At 44.6% G+C, this 18,010-nt stretch overlaps 1 protein-coding gene and 1 long non-coding RNA gene across 3 annotated transcripts; both read right to left on the reverse strand.

Annotated features, from left to right (window-relative positions):
• Window positions 1–3,915: 3,915 nt before the first annotated feature.
• LOC123442881 lies at window positions 3,916–6,054 on the reverse strand. Of its 2 annotated transcripts, XR_006630536.1 has the most exons (3): window positions 5,512–6,050; window positions 5,248–5,433; window positions 3,916–4,379 (listed from the first exon to the last, which is right to left on the reverse strand). It is a non-coding gene; the product is annotated as an uncharacterized LOC123442881 (long non-coding RNA). The 2 variants fall into 2 exon arrangements; XR_006630535.1 differs by having other exon boundaries at window positions 5,248–6,054.
• Window positions 6,055–9,401: 3,347 nt separating this feature from the next.
• Window positions 9,402–11,128, reverse strand: LOC123442878 (ectonucleotide pyrophosphatase/phosphodiesterase family member 1-like). Its single transcript, XM_045119049.1, has one exon. It carries the CDS (start codon window positions 11,064–11,066, stop codon window positions 9,642–9,644), a length of 1,425 nt encoding a protein of 474 aa, XP_044974984.1. The 5' UTR covers window positions 11,067–11,128; the 3' UTR covers window positions 9,402–9,641.
• Between the last annotated feature and the right edge of the window lie 6,882 nt (window positions 11,129–18,010).

Raw genomic sequence — 18,010 nt, forward strand, 5'->3', positions numbered from 1 at the left:
CGTACACTCTCACTAAGACAGTGTCTTGGGAGATTTCTACTAAATCTTAAAGAGTAGTCTACGTACGTACGGACCCAAATACGCCCAGATAAACAAACAAACAAGCAAGCAAGCACGAGATGGCATCACATCATCATGAAAGAGAGAGAACGAGGCTGACGACCCAGCAGCAACAAGATGGGCAAGCAAGAGAAGAGAGGCAGCGACAGCAACGGCAAGAAGGACGACAGTGGTACGAGCACCGCGCCGGACGGCCGGCCGCACCAATAACTGGACGCGCCAAGAGCTGCGCGTCCTCGCCGGCCGCTGGTACCGGACTTGCAGCTGCCGGTACTACGCGCGCCATGCGCATGCCCGCAGCCAATCCGCTGAGCACGTGCATCCCTCCCGTTCCGGACTTCCGGCACCTCGTCACCATCGGATTGGCAGACGCACGCGCCATGTGGACGTACCGTACGAAGAGCACTACTCTTTGCCACCGGCGAGATTCTACGGACAAGTCAAGGAAGAGCCGAAAGCGAGATTCCGGCCACTCACTCACTCGCTCACTCAGTCACCCGTGCAACATGTCGCGGCCGTCGTAGTTGGAATCGCAGTTCAGTTTTTCTTTTCCTGCGTGCTTCTGTTTGATTTGTAGGGTCATTAGACCAACTCCAACGCTTGATTCGATTCAAATGGACAACGCTTTTGTTCGTTTTTATCTGTTTGGATTGACCGTCGTTCGGCGTTTGTTGTGTTTAAGATTTGGGTTGACGATGCGTCGAACCTCCACGATCCATTTTTATCGATGTGACCGCTGACCGTTCTTTTTCAACAAATATACACAAGTTTTACATTATTTTACAAGTAGACATATTAAAAAACAACATAATTTCACAATCAAATAAAGCATAGTTTTCAAATAAATATGTATAGTTTTACAGATGGAATAAAAATTAAATTGTCTCAAATACATATGAAAAAGCACATCTATTGGTCGCCAACGTGAGCTTACATATGTTCAATCAAATCATTTTGCATTTGCATGTGAGTTTCCCAATCACGCATTTTATAATGAAATTAGGCGAACTGTTCAAACGTTGCCGCTCCTCCATGCTCACGCATAACATTCTCATCGTAAAATTAAAACCCTTGATGGTAGATACGTTCCGGACGCTCATCTTCTACAATCGTATTATGCATAATCATACAAGTCGTCGTCACTTCCCACAACTACTTGGTGCTTCAAGTCCTAGCAGGGTACCGAACGATGCCCCATCAAGATTGCAAAACACCAAAGGCATGCTCGACGTCCTTCCTGACACTCTCTTGCTCTTGGGCAAATATTTTCCTCCTCTCACCGACAGGGTCGAGGATTGTCTTCACAATAATGGTCCAATGAGGATAGATACCGTCACCTAGGTAGTATCCTTTGTCGTAGTTATGGTCGTTGATGATAACATTCATCGGTGGCATGTTGTCTTTCGCAAGCCTTGCAAACACCAACGAGCATTGAAGCACGTTAATATCATTATGTAATCCAACCATGTCAAAAAAGGAGTGCCAGATCCAAAGATCTTGTGAGGCCACGGTCTCAAGTATGACAGTGCAAGCCTCAAATGGCCCCTATACTGCCCTTGCCAAGCGGTAGGGCAGTTCTTGCACTCTCAGTGCATACAGTCTATGCTGCCAAGCATCCCTGAGAAGCCCATGTTGACATTCATCGTCAACAAGCGGGTTGTATCTTAAGGAGTCGGCTCTCTCAAGTACTCAGGACCAAACACAGCAATCACAGCTTTGCAGTACCTGTACATGGACTCTAAGCATGTAGACTCGCTCATACGAACTTACTCATCAATGAGATCACCGAGCACTACGTATGCAAACATCTGGATGGCTGCGGTGCATTTCTGATAAGATGAGAAGTTAATCTTTCCAAAGGCGCCCTCTCTACACTCAAAATAGTTATTATATACGACCACCCCCTCTCTAATACGGTTGAAAACATGCCTAGCCATACGAAAACGCCGTCGGAATTTATGATGTTTGAACAACGGGTTGGTTGTGTCAAAGTAGTCCTCCCAAAGAAGGAAATGACCACTCTCTCGATTACGATTCGACATGGAAGGTGTCCCGGGATCGAGCCACGGAACAACGGTTGCTGGCTATTAAGGTGGTGATGTACCAACACGGCAGCCAAGATCTCATCCTCATCATCGAACGAGGAATCGTCAGAGTCTCAAAGGAAATTGAGGAAACATAATTCATCGACAGAGTCCATTTTGTAGCTTGCGGGCGTCGTCGAAGGAGTTGGCCGGCGAAGAGACGTGCGCCTCCCTTGGACCAGGTGGCTAGCCTGGAGAAGTCTCGGCGGTGAGGCGGTGATGGCGGCGAGGTGGCGACATTGGGGGAGGTGTGTCGACCTGACAAATGGGCGACGGCTTCCTGTCGATATGGGATGGGAGAGGATGACCAATGTGCCACCGACTAGTGGGCCTGTGGGAAGAGTAGGCGGGTGCCGCGTACATCCGTTTCATATTCGCGCCGATGCAAATCAGGCTAAAAATGAGTCGGAATGGGTTGGCAGGCGGACGAAAAACGGACGCACGCCCGTTTGGATGGACGCGTTGGGCCGACTTTTCTGTCCGTCGTGACCCAAACAGACGCGGGCGGACGAAATGGGTCGGCGCGTTGGAGTTGCTCTTATGATTCATTTACACTAGGGTTTTATAGCAAAATTTTCATCCACTGCACTATGCGAAACTCCTATTTTTAAAATATTTTTTGCACACGATCAGACGTTTTTGTACAATCATCATATAGTAGTATCCAAGATGACATGGCACGCTATTCTCATGTTCTTCCATTCATGCATTTGAGAGATTCTACAAATGAAAGAGGCCATCTGATTACGAAGAAACAAACAATCCCCCCGGTGTACCATATCATGCGATGCGTAGTTACACACGCCAAACCATATGTGGGAAAACCAAGTGCTTAGTGCGTGGAGAGCACGTAGATCATGCCTCATGGCCCGAGTCCCATGCTCGACACGAGGTGGAGAACATCTTTGTTTCAAAAAAGATGAAGAAAACGTGTGCGTCCTGGAGCAATTCATAGCACTCGGACATGCACTATATATATGATGAGCAGTTCATAGCACTTCATCATAGATGCAAATTACCACTCCAAGTCTTCCGGCCGCGGCCCACGGTAATGCATGCCAACAACCCTTTTCAGATCAGGCCGAGATAGAATACACGTTAAGAACGAGCTTTTGCATAGATTCCTTCACACGGTGCGGCATCAGGCAAGGCAATGATGCGATGCGACCGAACCCAAACCCCACGCCACCAGAATGATTCACCTCACGCTCCAATCACTTGGCTAGTCTCACGATCAAAAGCAGCATCCCCACTACGTGTGTGTCCCTCCCCTTGCATTGTTTTCCTAGGTTTATTAGCTTTGCATCTGTCATTTGACGGGCAAACACAGCCACATACTCCTATACTAATTGTGTAGGGTCACGCGATTAGTCCCCATTCATTTGTCAGTCAGACCTTGAAGAAACATCAGTCCCCATTCATGTGTCAGCAATCTCAACCCGATCCAGCTACAACTGAACTTCATTTAGTCTAGGTATACATAGGTGGGGCCCTGTACTTAGCATTTACTCCCTCCGTTCCTAAATATAAGTCTTTTTAAAGATTTCACTAGTAGACTACATACAGATGTATATAGACATATTTTAGACTATAGATTCACTTATTTTGCTTCGTATGTAGACTTCTATTCAAATATCTTAAAAGACTTATATTTAGGAACGGAGGGAGTAGCAAGCAAGCATGAGGGTATGTATAAGAACAAGGCAAAGGCCAAAGAGAGCGGAGCTTGCGTGCATGTTGGCTGGGTTTTTCGTCGATTATAGCTAATCCATGAGCGAAACAGATGCATAGAAAAATCATATGCTTTTAGTCTTGTGTGTTTCAGCACTTGATTCTTTTCCAAAAGTAGAAAAGACGCCATCTTCATATGAAAAAACTGAAAACTAGAAATAAGCAACTGACTTCTTGCCTGAATTTGAATTTGATGCCGACCGATGAGGAGAACGTTCAAAATCTGCATAATAACAGTTTGCCGAGGATGCTTCACAGCAATTGCTGGTAGTACGATCCTTTAATTAAATTGAATATGCATAACCCCACTTGACAGCAAGAAATACGAGAATTCAAAGTTTTGGTTCATGCACACGGCAACACCCCATTGTAGATGTGGCCCATCTATGCATTGCGCACCGATCGTCATGATGGTTTGCCAAGAATTCCCGGTCAAAGCGATGGCGACATTATCACCCCAACAAGTCGATCTGAATATTCCGCTAAACACAAGGTAGCTGAGCCCTAACAAACAGAACAAACCAGTGAGCTACCTACAAAGAAAGAAATCAAAGGATTACGAAACTTCAGCCGCCGATTCGACAACGACATCGAAAGTAATGTGTTAGTGGAAGAACACAGGAAGGCCGCACGCAACAATCCAAAACAGGCCGGTCGTGTACGCACGGATAGACGGGAGGGCATCAGCATCAGCATCAGCATCGCCTTGGGATTGACAGGGCAGGCAGGAGCAAAAGGAATCAATGGCGGGGCGAGTGCCAGAGGACAGCCGCTGGAACAACGTTTTCCGGGCGGCAGCAGCAGCAACCATCAGCAAGGCAAAGGGGGGGTGATGATGGGGGATCTCAATAGCGACCCCGCACGGAGCCGTGCTCCTGTTGCATGCGGGGCGACGAGGAGGACACTGGCAGGTCGCAGTTTTCAGAGCTTTACGGGGTGCGTGCGTGGTGTGGGTACAAGGGAGGGGGCATGGTGAACAGGGGCGAGATGGGCTCGGAGGTTGACGGATCGAGGCCAGGAGGGGAGGGGATCCCTGTATGGGGGCAAGCAACAGAAACCCAAGTACAGGCTCAGGCTCAGGCTCGTTCGTTCCCTCCCGGTCCTTGGAATGAGTGCCCACAAATAATCCTCCTGCGCTGTGCAGTCTCCGTGCAGTGCAGTGCAGCATCATCATCACGCGTTTCCCTGTTACCACGGAGGTGCGCCTAAACGGTAAAGATGAAGATATCTGACAGGGTTTTTGCAATTATTATGCGCTTGCCGGCTGTGAAAAGCTATGTCGAATGTCCCCTCTAGAACAAAGTTGTGCTGGATGACGACGGTGAATGCGTGAGGTAAAAAACCCTATTGTCCAGCAGAAGAAACTACTCACCAAATGATGAATGGAGGAGCGACAGGAGGGAGTAATTTGCCTACAGATTAATCTGCTGGTAGATGTAGATCATCCTGCAGCTGCCAGCAGCACGCCTGTTTCTCCTGGCAGACCACCAAGTACATATTACCACAGCATCTCTTCCTCTGCGCCGTGAATAGCACGCGCGTGATACAAGATGAGGCCCTGCAAGTGGAGTGGCAAAGGTAAAAAATAGTATGAAACGAGGATATGCACATTAATATATGGATTAAAAGAAATTACCAGACAGCATTGCAGAGCCTATTAAAACCAACAACTTGGGTGGCAACTGGACCCTCTTAATTTATGGCCCCCTACTATTGCACTATTTCCATGTAACCTGGTCCATGCAAGGTTCATTGTACACATAATATAAGGTCACGTTTGCTAGTGTTCATCATATAGTGGCTCCGTCTGTTCACGAAATAGTTTAGGAGACCAGATTATGGCAGCTCTTGCACGCAGGACACCGTCCAACAAAGTTGAAAGGCCCACTGGATTGCATGCCCATCGTGCTTGTGCCGGATTGCATTTATCACGGGACTGGGGAGAAAATTATCGTAATACAGACACACTTGTTATCAGCACTGTTATGAACAGACGATAATAATGAGATATACAGTTAAAACCTAGACAAACAAGCATTATTGTAAAAGAGAGCAACTGTTCACAAGTATATGGCTTAAAAGAAGGTGGAGACAATGGACCAGAATTAGCGGTACCATCTTCACCACAGGCTGATCTTGCACTGTGGTGGATAGAAGACATCATGCCATCAAGATCACTTTGAACCGGGGGGGGGGGGGGGGGGGGGGGGGGGGGGTTACCAACTTCTCTTGCTCAGTCTTGAACAGATAAAACGACAGAAACTCATTAACCCAATTTCAACATAGAAAGACAACAAGTGTCATATTTTAACGCGTCCAGTTGATGGATCTGCCATGCTTTTTAACTGGTAGGTTCTTGGGCTAACAACATCGTAAATTAGTTCAAAAAGTTCAATTGCACAATGTACAACAAGAGAAAAATATCCACTAAAATATGGATGTCTAACTATTCCCTCCGTCCCAAAATTCTTGTCTTAGATTTGTTTAGATATGAATGTATCTAGTCAAGTTTTAGTATTTAGATACATCCATTTCTAGATAAAGCTAAGACAAGAATTTTGAGACGGAGGGAGTACTTTTTATGAAGCTACTTTATCCACCAAGGCCCTGACTGGCAGGATAGGTATACACAGAGCCCGGCACATGCAGTTGATAAGGGTCTGTTAGTTCACAAAAAACATCTACATTTCCACCCTGCAGCTCCAAGAGTCTCTTAGACTATGAACTCTAGCAGGATGTAGTTAAAAATATAGTAGGGTTAGCAGAGGCCTTTTATATGGTAGCTAGGCAAAACCTGTGCGCTCAACACAGCCAACTGAAAGTGCATTTTTTTTTGATAAAATGCAGATTCAATTTGATCAAATTATAGATGTATTTAAGCAGATGTCGTGCTCCCTTGCAAGCTAGCAAAAAATGCCCCCACAAAACCTTCCCCGACAACAACAAATATAAACAAAAGAAAGAGCAATATAAGCCTTGGAGGCAAATGGGATAAACAACGAGAAAGGTCTAATTACAATAAGGCAAGAAAATGGAACTTAATGCGTAAAGAAACTGTGCACATAATGCCCTTCTGAATTGATAGTATTACTAAGGTTTGATGTCCTGGGAACGCCCTGCTTACCAAGCCAAGGCAGCAGTTATAAACTTATAATATGCATACGCCACATGAACGTTGACTAATAAATGAACCAAGTTACCTTTGGCAACTTACTTTTCGCAGTTTAAGTGCAAGTTTTCCACAATAACCCTTACAGAAATAGTAACTCAAGAAAACTTTACCAGAAGATTGTGTTCATGGCTCAACAGGCCACTGAATTTCGTATGCTCCAGCAGAAAAAAATCCTGAATCTCTGACTATTTCACTCCAGAAGTACTTTCAGTATAGATCGGAAAGAACCCACAGCATTTCACGCACTGTACAATTTACAGACCACCCACCTAAATAGCTGGCAAAACTGACGATGTAAAAGAACTATATCATATGGATCATCAGTTACCAAGTTAGGGAACTCTCCTAGAGAAAATGGCTAGCGAGACAAGGTTTCTGATAGGAACCGAGTCCCTACCAGGGCGAGGCCTCAGATTATAGGGGTGGAAGAGGGGTTGGCGAGGTGAGGCGCGCGGTCGACGGCACCGGGGCGCCGTGATCGCGAGAGGAAGAGAGAACCGAGGAGGTTAGGGTTTGGGGCGCCGGCTCCTGATGGGAGCCGAGCAAATATGATTGCTTCTGCTTCACCAAAACTGAGTCCTTACATGAGTATATATAATCTCCCTAGCGCCAACAAATACGATAAACTGGGCTAAGCCCCTAACGATAAGATAAGTTGGACCAGGCCCTTAAGTGGCTGCGCCCTTGGGCCCCCTCCGGTTATAATGTATACCGGTAACAGTTTCACTCTGTACACAAGTCTCCCCACATTCTATCTTATAATGAAAACTGGGGGGCGGGGATTCTTGCCCCTCAGTCTCATCTAGCTGCCAAGTTTAAAAAGCAAAATATCGACTTAGCCATACAAATAACAGAATTAGGGCATTAATTATAAGTTGAACTAATGCTTCAAGACAGTGACATCATAGTAGTGGACGAGAGTAAACTCAAGAAAGCACAATAACCTTTTCAACCGTGAAGAGCTTCTGCCTTTCCATGATTGAATCAATGAGAGAAGTGAACTTCTAGCCACCAACAGGTAAAAGAAAGGTGGGCAAATCTCAGGTGGAAACCCCTCTCTCCATGAAAACTCTGTAGAAACCACGTATAGAATTTCTAGAAGATCCTTAAAAAATACCATATGTATGGCAGTTATATTCTACTCCCTCCGTCCCGAATTATTTGTCACGGAAACGGATAGAAATAAAAATGTATCTAGAATTAAAATATGTCTAGATACATCCATTTCTACTACAAGTAATTCGGGACGAAGGGAGTATGAACTTGTAAAATTACAAGATAAAACAACAATTTTGGAAATATGGAATTAAGAAGAAAAAAAAGGATATGAAGAGTGACAGTGAAAATCACTATTCATATTTTGTATTTTATGTATCTTCTGAATTATTCTTAAAATTACAGAATTACATAATGCCACCACGTCTATATATGGTAAATTGGTAATTATTGAGATCTTTTAGAACTTCGCACGTGACTCCCATGGAGAGGGTGGTTTCAACCTGATACTAACCCACAAAAGGCGGCACAAATGACAGAAATAATACAGTTTAAGTACTCATAATAGGTACTCATGCTTGCTATATGCACACAAAAAAACAGAAGGAACATAATGAAGTGCTTTTGAAAATAAGAAATGAATTGCTGACACTGTTTTTCTTTGGTAATTTTTGGCTATATATAGAAAGCGACAAGCACAGAAAGCAGTTATGGTGTTACAATGCATTCACCACAGCTATTAGAGTGTAACTGTATTGTCCAAGACTCTTACATAGTTTTGCAGCCTTGCAAACAATGATCTTGAGAACTTGATTCTTCTGGTCATGGAAAACAGGAACAGTACATTCATACGCATATTTGTGATATGAAGAGTAAAAGAAAGGCCAAAAGTAGTCTTAGAGACCCAACAAGATAAAATTATTCACTGCTCAGTTATACATTATGCTATGAACCAACTATACAATTTCCTGCCAAATCAAATTACGCACATGTGTTTATGGAGGAACGCAAATTCAATAGAAGACAAGAAACAAGAGCAGATGATCTTATCAAAAAAATTGTGAAATAAATAAATGAGACTACTGCAGTACAATCTCTTTCTATAGGTTGAGTAAGCAGTTGAACCGAAGTCTATACCCTGAGCCTGCGGTAAGATATAACTGAATGTACTAAGGTAATTTCTACTAAAATCTCTTGGGAGTTGCATGGACCTATAAATAAGAATTACATAAAGAACTAAGGCTTACTTTTGACAACAACAGAAGGCATGTGAGATCAAAAGACCCCAAATGTTCCACTTGCATCTACCACTGGATGGACATCGCCATCATTATCAACTAAAGCTGAAAACATGGGACTTAAAAGAAGTAGCATCATACATTTAGCATCACAGAAGATGAAAAGGTTGGATGTGATTTGCATTGGCAAATGACATCCTTAAGGAAAAGGATTCTCTGTTTGCAGTATTAGCAGTAGCGAATAGCTGCACGTGGCAGAATTGAATTTAAATAGTGTACAAATACAACTACAACCAGAAGATAATACCATCAGTGTGGGTTTTCCTCCTCCAGAACCACAGCCCTCACGTGCATCGACGATCATTCACTCGGCAAAAGAACTGTTCCAGAGAAAAAACTGGAGCCATTGTTTGGAGCTGGCTTCAAACTGAGAATGGAAGCAATGACATTGTATATCTCCACATTCACAAAGGAGGGCACAATTTTACCCTCCTCGAAACGAGGTCCGTGTGCGATGAATATGGTCCTCATTGAGAAGAAGGCATTGTCATACCCGTGCGCCCCTCCACACTGTTTTTTCTTTGATATTTCCATCTCCACCTTATAACCTTCATCTACCAGCCCGATAATTGGTGGTATCCTATAGCTTTCCGAGTAATGCAGGCGAGAAGGCAAATCCTCCTTCAAGTACATCTTCAGATATTGCCCATTCTTCACCTTCCCAGAGCTCAGCCCTTCGTTCATCTTGGACACGACCTCTGCCGGTGATACACCATCTGGCGGCCTGATTGCCAGCAATGGTGTCCTCGACAGAACCCAATCAGCCTTCACCTCGATCCATGGAGCCAATTCCTCGAGAAACACTAGCTTCTGGTCGCAGGTCCCAACCATCCCATGATCCCCAACCAAAATAATGTTGACATCCTCGAACACCCCCCTAGCTTCCAAACCAGCAATGAGCCTCCCAATCATCTCGTCAATGTGCGTCACGGCAGCGGTGATGGCTGGGTCATCAGGACCAACCTGGTGCCCCTGGTGATCTGGATCCTCAAAGTAGAGTGTCAGAAGCTGCGGCATTTGGTCAGCCGGGAGATCGAAGTAACCGAGGATGGCGTCAACCCTGTCCTCGAATGGCACAGAGCCATTATACTGGCGGCAATACTTGTCGGGGCAGTCCCAGGATCCCTTCTTCACCTCGGAGCCCGGCCAGAAGAAGGTGGAGGCCTGGACCCCCTGGTCGGCGGCGGTGACCCAGAGCGGCTCCCCGAGCCACCACTTGGGCTCGTGGGAGCCCATGGTGAACTTGTCCCCCGAGACGGGGTCGGGGAAGAAGTTGTTGATGATGCCGTGGGAGGAAGGGTGGAGGCCGGTGACGATGGAGTAGTGGTTGGGGAAGGTGAGGGTGGGGAAGACGGGGATGAGGCCCTCGGCGGCGGAGGTGCCATTGGCGATGAGGCGGCGGATGTGCGGGGTGGGGGCCTTGTGGTGGTAGCCGAAGCGGAAGCCGTCGGAGGATATGAGGAGGACCACCGGCTTCGGGAGCTTGGACAGCGGCCGTGCGAAGGACACGGTGGAGGCGGAGGCGGCGGAGAAGGGATGGCGGAGGAGGAGGAGGTAGGAGGTGGAGACGGCGAGGGCGGCGGTGAGGACGATGAGGAAGCGGGAGGCGGCGGGGGGCTGGGGCGCGGGGGCGGAGTGGGGTTCGTGGCGGGCGAGGAGGGCGTCGGTCGGGAGCGGCGAGTCGCCGGGGGGATGGGGGTGGCCGGAGATGGGCGGGGCTGCCATTGGGGGAAGCTCGAGCTCGCTGTGGCTTTGGGGGTTTGCGGTAGGTGGGGGAGAATCGTGTCGATCTGACTCTGCAGTCGCCATGGTAAATGGAGTATGTTCGTAAAAAAAAATCGTGTTAGTTAATGGGCCTGTCTCGGGTTTTGGGAGGACTTCAATAGCCCAGTCAAAGCCCGTTTTTAATTAGATCGGCGATGTATGGGTGGATACTGCTCGTTTTTTTTATATATATTCTGAACCATATTTTTCCGTCGGTGCGTATCTGGTCCCATTTAGGACAGTAAAACTGAGCTTAATCCCAGCCCTCACAACGATTTGCGTTTCTGACCGTCCGTTTTTCTGATCAAACAGTTTCTAACCGTCCAATCTAATCTAGACACAACGTTTTTGTTTCATGGGTTGGCTGTCCTAAGGGGAAGCTACTCCGGCAGCCGAAACGCAATTTGCTGGTTGATTGAACAATTGGGCCGTAGAGACCGTCCCATCAGGTTGCGAGGGATGACGTGTTTCGTGGTTCGCGTGAGGATGCGAAAGGCGACGGTTCACTTCGACTTTCCTACTCTCCTCCATTTACGGCGACGGTGGTACAATCGGAGCCGCACGACGATCCCCTCAACCCTCTGCACCGTGCCCCATGGAAACTCCCGTCTCCGTAGGAAAAAGTTCTTCACTCGACACGACCGTCGCTCGATACAGAGGAACTTCCCAAGCTGGGGTGTGAGGGAGGGGGGATTTGTGCATGCCGGGTTGCGTAGGGTGTTCGGTGAGGCGAGGGTGGGGCATGGGGACGGGCGATCGAGCCACTTCTGCGGTCTATGGCTGGCATCAATGGCGGCAGGAACGCACCTACAACGCGGCAGCACGAGTTGATGCCCATGGAGCGTGATGAACATGTGTGTCTCTCTGTTTCTCCTTTGGTTTGATCTCCTTCGTCTTCTAAATTCTGCCAATCTCCCCTCATTTGAAAAAATCCTATTTCACACTCCTATTCATGATGTTATTTGTTCTCCAAATTCAGAAATGAATGCAGGTGTTTATGGATTCAAGTTCGTTTCTTCTAGGTAGCCTTCTCCCTTGTACCAAATTATGTCAAAATATTGCGTTGGTGACTATGTGATCCAAGAAAAATAGCATGGTCATACTAAGCTTGATATTACTATTTTTACTTTTCTAACTTGCATAGTATTACCACCTGCTTCGCCTAGCCACATTTTCTAAATTTGCATGGACTGCTCGTGAGTCGTGAGTTGTCGTCCTCCCAGTTGTTGGATAACCGCGACTCTGTTGCTGTTTGTTGCCATGGATCTCCTCTGCTGGCGCCTCTACATGTACAGATTTATTTCTCGTCGCATCATGTTTTCTATTGTTAAATTAAGGTGGCTCTGTCTGTTATACATTTTCCACTTCAAGCAATTATTAACTTCATGATTTTTCACTGGTTGGCAGGATTTGGCCGCGTTTTCATTGTTCTTCCCTGAATTTACCCTTCTCACATTTCCATTAGTTGACATGACAAAGGTAAATTCTGGGTTCTGGGTATATGATTGAAGATGTTACATGTATAGTACCTATTTGCGTTGTACTATAAGTCTGCAGGTTAGGATCGTAGTTCTCAAAGTTCTACTTTGTGAAAGTGTTGGCTTCCTGGGGTGTGGATATATATCAATGGAATCAAAGGCGCCCAGCAAACACAACATTGATTTTCTTTAGAAGACTATAAGCATGTTTGTCTATAAGGCGTTCTTTTTTTAATCAAGTTAACGGTAACTACAGTTGATGCCATGTATACTAATTAGGTTCTGCAACTCTTTGCAGGTCACTCGCAAAACAGTGGATATTTCTTCTGGCATATTGATCCTGGCCGTGTTAGATATGTAAGTAAAACATTACTTTATGTGAAATTGAATGGTAAAATTACCATGCAATCAAATTTCAATTATCATGTTATCCTTCAGTCTTGTATAGGATTTTTTGTGGGGTTGCTCGATTAGTGCTTCATGGTTTATTCAAATACCTGCACTGAGACTATCCCGTTGCCAAGTCTCATGTCCTCACTTCTAAGTAGATTATCTTAACCGTGTTTGAATAAATTAGCAATTAGATGTTTGTAAAATGTTGTGGAACCAGCGCAGATGATGAAGGTTGTTAAGGATTTGTAATTTGCATTTAACCTTTGCTCAAGTAAAAAACTATCATTAGATCTGATTCCAATTATATGAGTAACAACAAATGGCATAGTTGTCATTATTATTTACCATGTCTAGCTATGTATAAGATAATAACTGTCATGAGTCCTTCTAGTCTCCCTCGGCTCAAACCAATAACATTTGAAGACTACGATGGTCGGTGGATTTTCACCATAGAATAGAAGTTCATAAATTGCTTCAACTCTTCCATAATACTCGGTGCTTCCTTCGCCGATAGCAGAGACAGAACAATTTGTAGTCTTTAGGTCGGGCATAGATAGCTCTTTGCCAAAGGTACAAAAGTGATACCCGTTGATGTTGTATTTGTCAAATGAATGGGCCTTATAGTCAAAATCATTAGCGACTTGTCTCAACTCGGCGTCCATAGACTCTGCATCAGCCTACCAGTTTAATACGAAGGAATGGATGCATTAGCCGCAAATTAGACCAAGAAATCAAATGGGCCATTAATGGTAATTAACTACCCTTTGTTTGAACCAAGAGATGAAACCGGGATAGTCGCCTCCATGCTTTGCGAGAAGCTCATACTCTTCGACGGAATCCTTTTCGATGACCGCTCCATCTGAGAATTCGGCAGCGTATCGACTATATCAAATATCCGGGAATAAGAGTAGTTCAAAGGAATTAGAAGTTGCGGAACAATAATTTACCGAGAACTTACTCGATATACGGCCGCACTTCTGTTAGGTTGGTGAAGATATACAATGAAACGGTCCGCTATTCTTCGACATCCAACGATTTCCCTTTCGAAGCACCGGATGGTGCGAGCTTACCTTTGAATAGGCTGAGGTTGGATCAAACTTTTTTTGGATCGCCATCATTGTACCGAGGCTTCGGGTTATGAGCCTAATCCCAGCCCTCTCAACGATTTGCGTTTTTGACCGTCCGTTTTTCTGATCAAACAGTTTCTGACCGTCCAATCTAATCTAGACACAACGTTTTTGTTTCATGGGCTGGCCGTCCTAAGGGGAAGCTACTCCGGCGGCCGAAACGCAATTTGCTGGTTGATTGAACAATTGGGCCGTAGAGACCGGCCCATCAGGTTGCGAGGGATGCCGTCTTTCGTGGTTCGCGTGAGGATGCGAAAGGCGACGGTTCACTTCGACTTCCCTACTTTCCTCCATCTACGACGACAGCGGTACAATCGGAGCCGCACGACGATCCCCTCAACCCTCTGCACCGTGCCCCATGGAAACTCCCGTCTCCGTAGGAAAAAGTTCTTCACTCGACACGACTGTCGCTCGATACAGAGGAACTGCCCAAGCTGGGGTGTGAGGGAGGGGGGATTTGTGCATGCCGGGTTGCGTAGGGTGTTCGGTGAGGCGAGGGTGGGGCATGGGGACGGGCGATCGAGCCACTTCTGCGGTCTATGGCTGGCATCAATGGCGGCAGGAACGCACCTACAACGCGGCAGCACGAGTTGATGCCCATGGAGCGCGATGAACATGTGTGTCTCTCTCTTTCTCCTTTGGTTTGATCTCCTTGGTCTTCTAAATTCTGCCAATCTCCCCTCATTTGAAAAAACCCTATTTCACACTCCTATTCATGATGTTATTTGTTCTCCAAATTCAGAAATGAATGCAGGTGTTTATGGATTCAAGTTTGTTTCTTCTAGGTAGCCTTCTCCCTTGTACCAAATTATGTCAAAATATAGAGTTGGTGACTATGTGATCCAAGAAAAATAGCATGGCCATACTAAGCTTGATATTACTATTTTTACTTTTCTAACTTGCATAGTATTACCACCTGCTTCACCTAGCCACATTTTCTAAATTTGCATGGACTGCTCGTGAGTCGTGAGTTGCCGTCCTCCCCGTTGTAGGATAACCGCGACTCTGTCGCTGCTTGTTGCCATGGATCTCCTCTGCTGGCGCCTCTACATGTACAGATTTATTTCTCGTCGCATCATGTTTTCTATTGTTAAATTAAGGTGGCTCTGTCTGTTATACATTTTCCACTTCAAGCAATTATTAACTTCATGATTTTTCACTGGTTGGCAGGATTTGGCCGCGTTTTCATTGTTCTTCCCTGAACTTACCCTCCTCCCATTTCCATTAGTTGACATGACAAAGGTAAATTCTGGGTTCTCGGTATATGATTGAAGATGTTACATGCATAGTACCTATTTGCGTTGTACTATAAGTCTGCAGGTTAGGATCGTAGTTCTCAAAGTTCTACTTTGTGAAAGTGTTGGCTTCCTGGGTTGTGGATATATATCAATGGAATCAGAGGCGCCCAGCAAACACAACATTGATTTTCTTTAGGAGACTATAAGCATGTTTGTCTACAAGGCGTTCTTTTTTTAATCAAGTTAACGGTAACTACAGTTGATGTCATGTATACTAATTAGGTTCTGCAACTCTTTGCAGGTCACTCACAAAACAATGGATGTTTCTTCTGACATATTGATCCTGGTCGTGTTAGATATGTAAGTAAAACATTACTTTATGTGAAATTGAATGGTAAAATTACCATGCAATCAAATTTCAGTTACCAGGTTATCCTTTAGTCTTGTATAAGATTTTTTGTGCGGTTGCTCGATTAGTGCTTCATGGTTTATTCAAATACCTGCACTGAGACTATCCCGTTGCCAAGTCTCATGTCCTCACTTCTAAGTAGATTATCTTAACCGTGTTTGAATAAATTAGCAATTAGGTGTTTGTAAAATGTTGTGGAACCAGCGGAGATGATGAAGGTTGTTAAGGATTTATAATTTGCATTTAACCTTTGCTTAAGTAAAAAACTATCATTAGATCTGATTCCAATTATATGAGTAACAACAAATGGCATAGTTGTCATTATTATTTACCATGTCTAACTATGTATAAAATAATAACTGCAGAGTTTATTGGATGTCAGCCAAATAGATTCATCCATAGATGAGTTGAGTATCGGCGGTTTAATTTTCTTAAATATTTATATTATTCTTTCCACGAGACTGACTGGCGCGGCAAAGCACGCATTCAGAACAAGTTATTAGTATGCTAAACTTAGTGTTCCTGATAAAACTATCTGGCATGTATAAAATGGATGCTACTCGGTTTGGGACCCTCTGTATCACGTGTGTTTAGAGTTTAACATTGATAGACAATTGTGGAATGGCCACGATATGATAAATGATAATGATATGCCAAATTATTGCTTCATCTTGCCGTGCAATAATGATATGCTAAATTATTTGCATTATGATCTGGAATAAAGAATTTTAGGCGTCATTTTTATCTTCATACATTAGTATTTGGAAAAAATATTCCCTTGATTCTTAAGGTATTTAGATGAATGGTTGTTGTATGGTCCTTTCATTGTAGGATTATCTTTTCCTTGCATTATATTTTAGAATAAATAACTCTTACATTTTATGGTTTTCTTCTGCCAAATTGATCCTCCTACTGTATATGCTTGTCTTAATCGGAACCTCTACATCGATGGTTTCACATGAGCATAGGGCATTGTTGCATCTTATCTGGTTGCATAAAAATTTATCACAATATTACCCTTTATGATGCATCTTTGATTTAGTCCAGTTTAGTCCTTGCATATGTTCATCAGATTTGATGAGAGACTGATGCTGTTGTGACCGTAAGTGTCGGTGATTTATGAACATACACTGAACCAACTAAAGCTGGCAATTGATTCTGTAGCTTCTTCCCACGTAAGAATAATGTGCGCTCAACTTTGCATAGTTTTTATATAGTTAATTTTGTAATTTTCATTACCAAGCGGGGCCACATGGCTCACTAGTGTCTTGGACTGTTATTTATACAAAATTTGCATTCGTATTGATCTGGACAGAAAGGTCACGGTTGCATTTCAGATCTGTATATGTAGTACTTTCACTGATCTTTTTTCCTATGCAAATGTATACGACACAAGCATTGGGAGTATCAAATGCACCAACGATTGAAGGAGCTCGTCCTCCATTGAGAGCATTGTAGCTTTCCATATGCCATTGAGTAATCCATTTGCTTTAGTTTCATCGAATACTTCATCCTTTAATTGTATTGTTCATGTCACTTACATTTATGTAAGTAGGAGAATGTCACACTATTATTATTTCAACGTGTTTCACTGAGAAGCTTTGTCAAGATTAGAATAGTGATCAGCTTATGTTGTGGATTTATGATCCTATTTACGAGATGCTAGAAATACGTGGTAGGCATTGAACTAAGAAGATGGACAATATGACCCGGGAAATATACAAGATGATAGCTATATAAAATAATAAATATTGGCGTAGGTTCAAAAGTTCTTTCACTGAAAATAGGAATTCGGTCCTTCCATGTTTATCTATTTGTAAAATTACTATCACTCTATTGAAAAAATAGACAGGCGTAGCAACGCGTGCCAATCATGAGTTAGTGAAGATGATGCAATGCTCCCCTGATCCTTGGACCACGTGAGCTATTGGATCTGAGCTGGGGGCACAGGATTGAGCAGCCTTAGAGCAACTCTAGCAGACCCCGCATCCCGCCCGACCCGGAAAATTACCGCCAAAATGCGGGTTGGGGCGAAAAAACCTGCCCGATCAGACCCCGCATCCCTCCCCGGTCCGCAAATATTTTTGCGGGCCGCGGCAAAATCTCGGCCCCAACCCGCATATTCATGGGTTTTCCCCTCGTCGTTGCGGTGTCCTGCATATAAGCGGAAGCAGTTGGTGGGAGGGACATTTCAGCCCACGCGGGGTCTGAAAAAGCATATTCCACGAATATGCTTTTTTACGGGTCCGTTATGCAGGGT

The sequence above is a fragment of the Hordeum vulgare genome, chromosome 3H (genome assembly GCF_904849725.1).
Source record: "Hordeum vulgare subsp. vulgare chromosome 3H, MorexV3_pseudomolecules_assembly, whole genome shotgun sequence".
Classification (NCBI taxonomy): Eukaryota; Viridiplantae; Streptophyta; class Magnoliopsida; order Poales; family Poaceae; genus Hordeum; species Hordeum vulgare.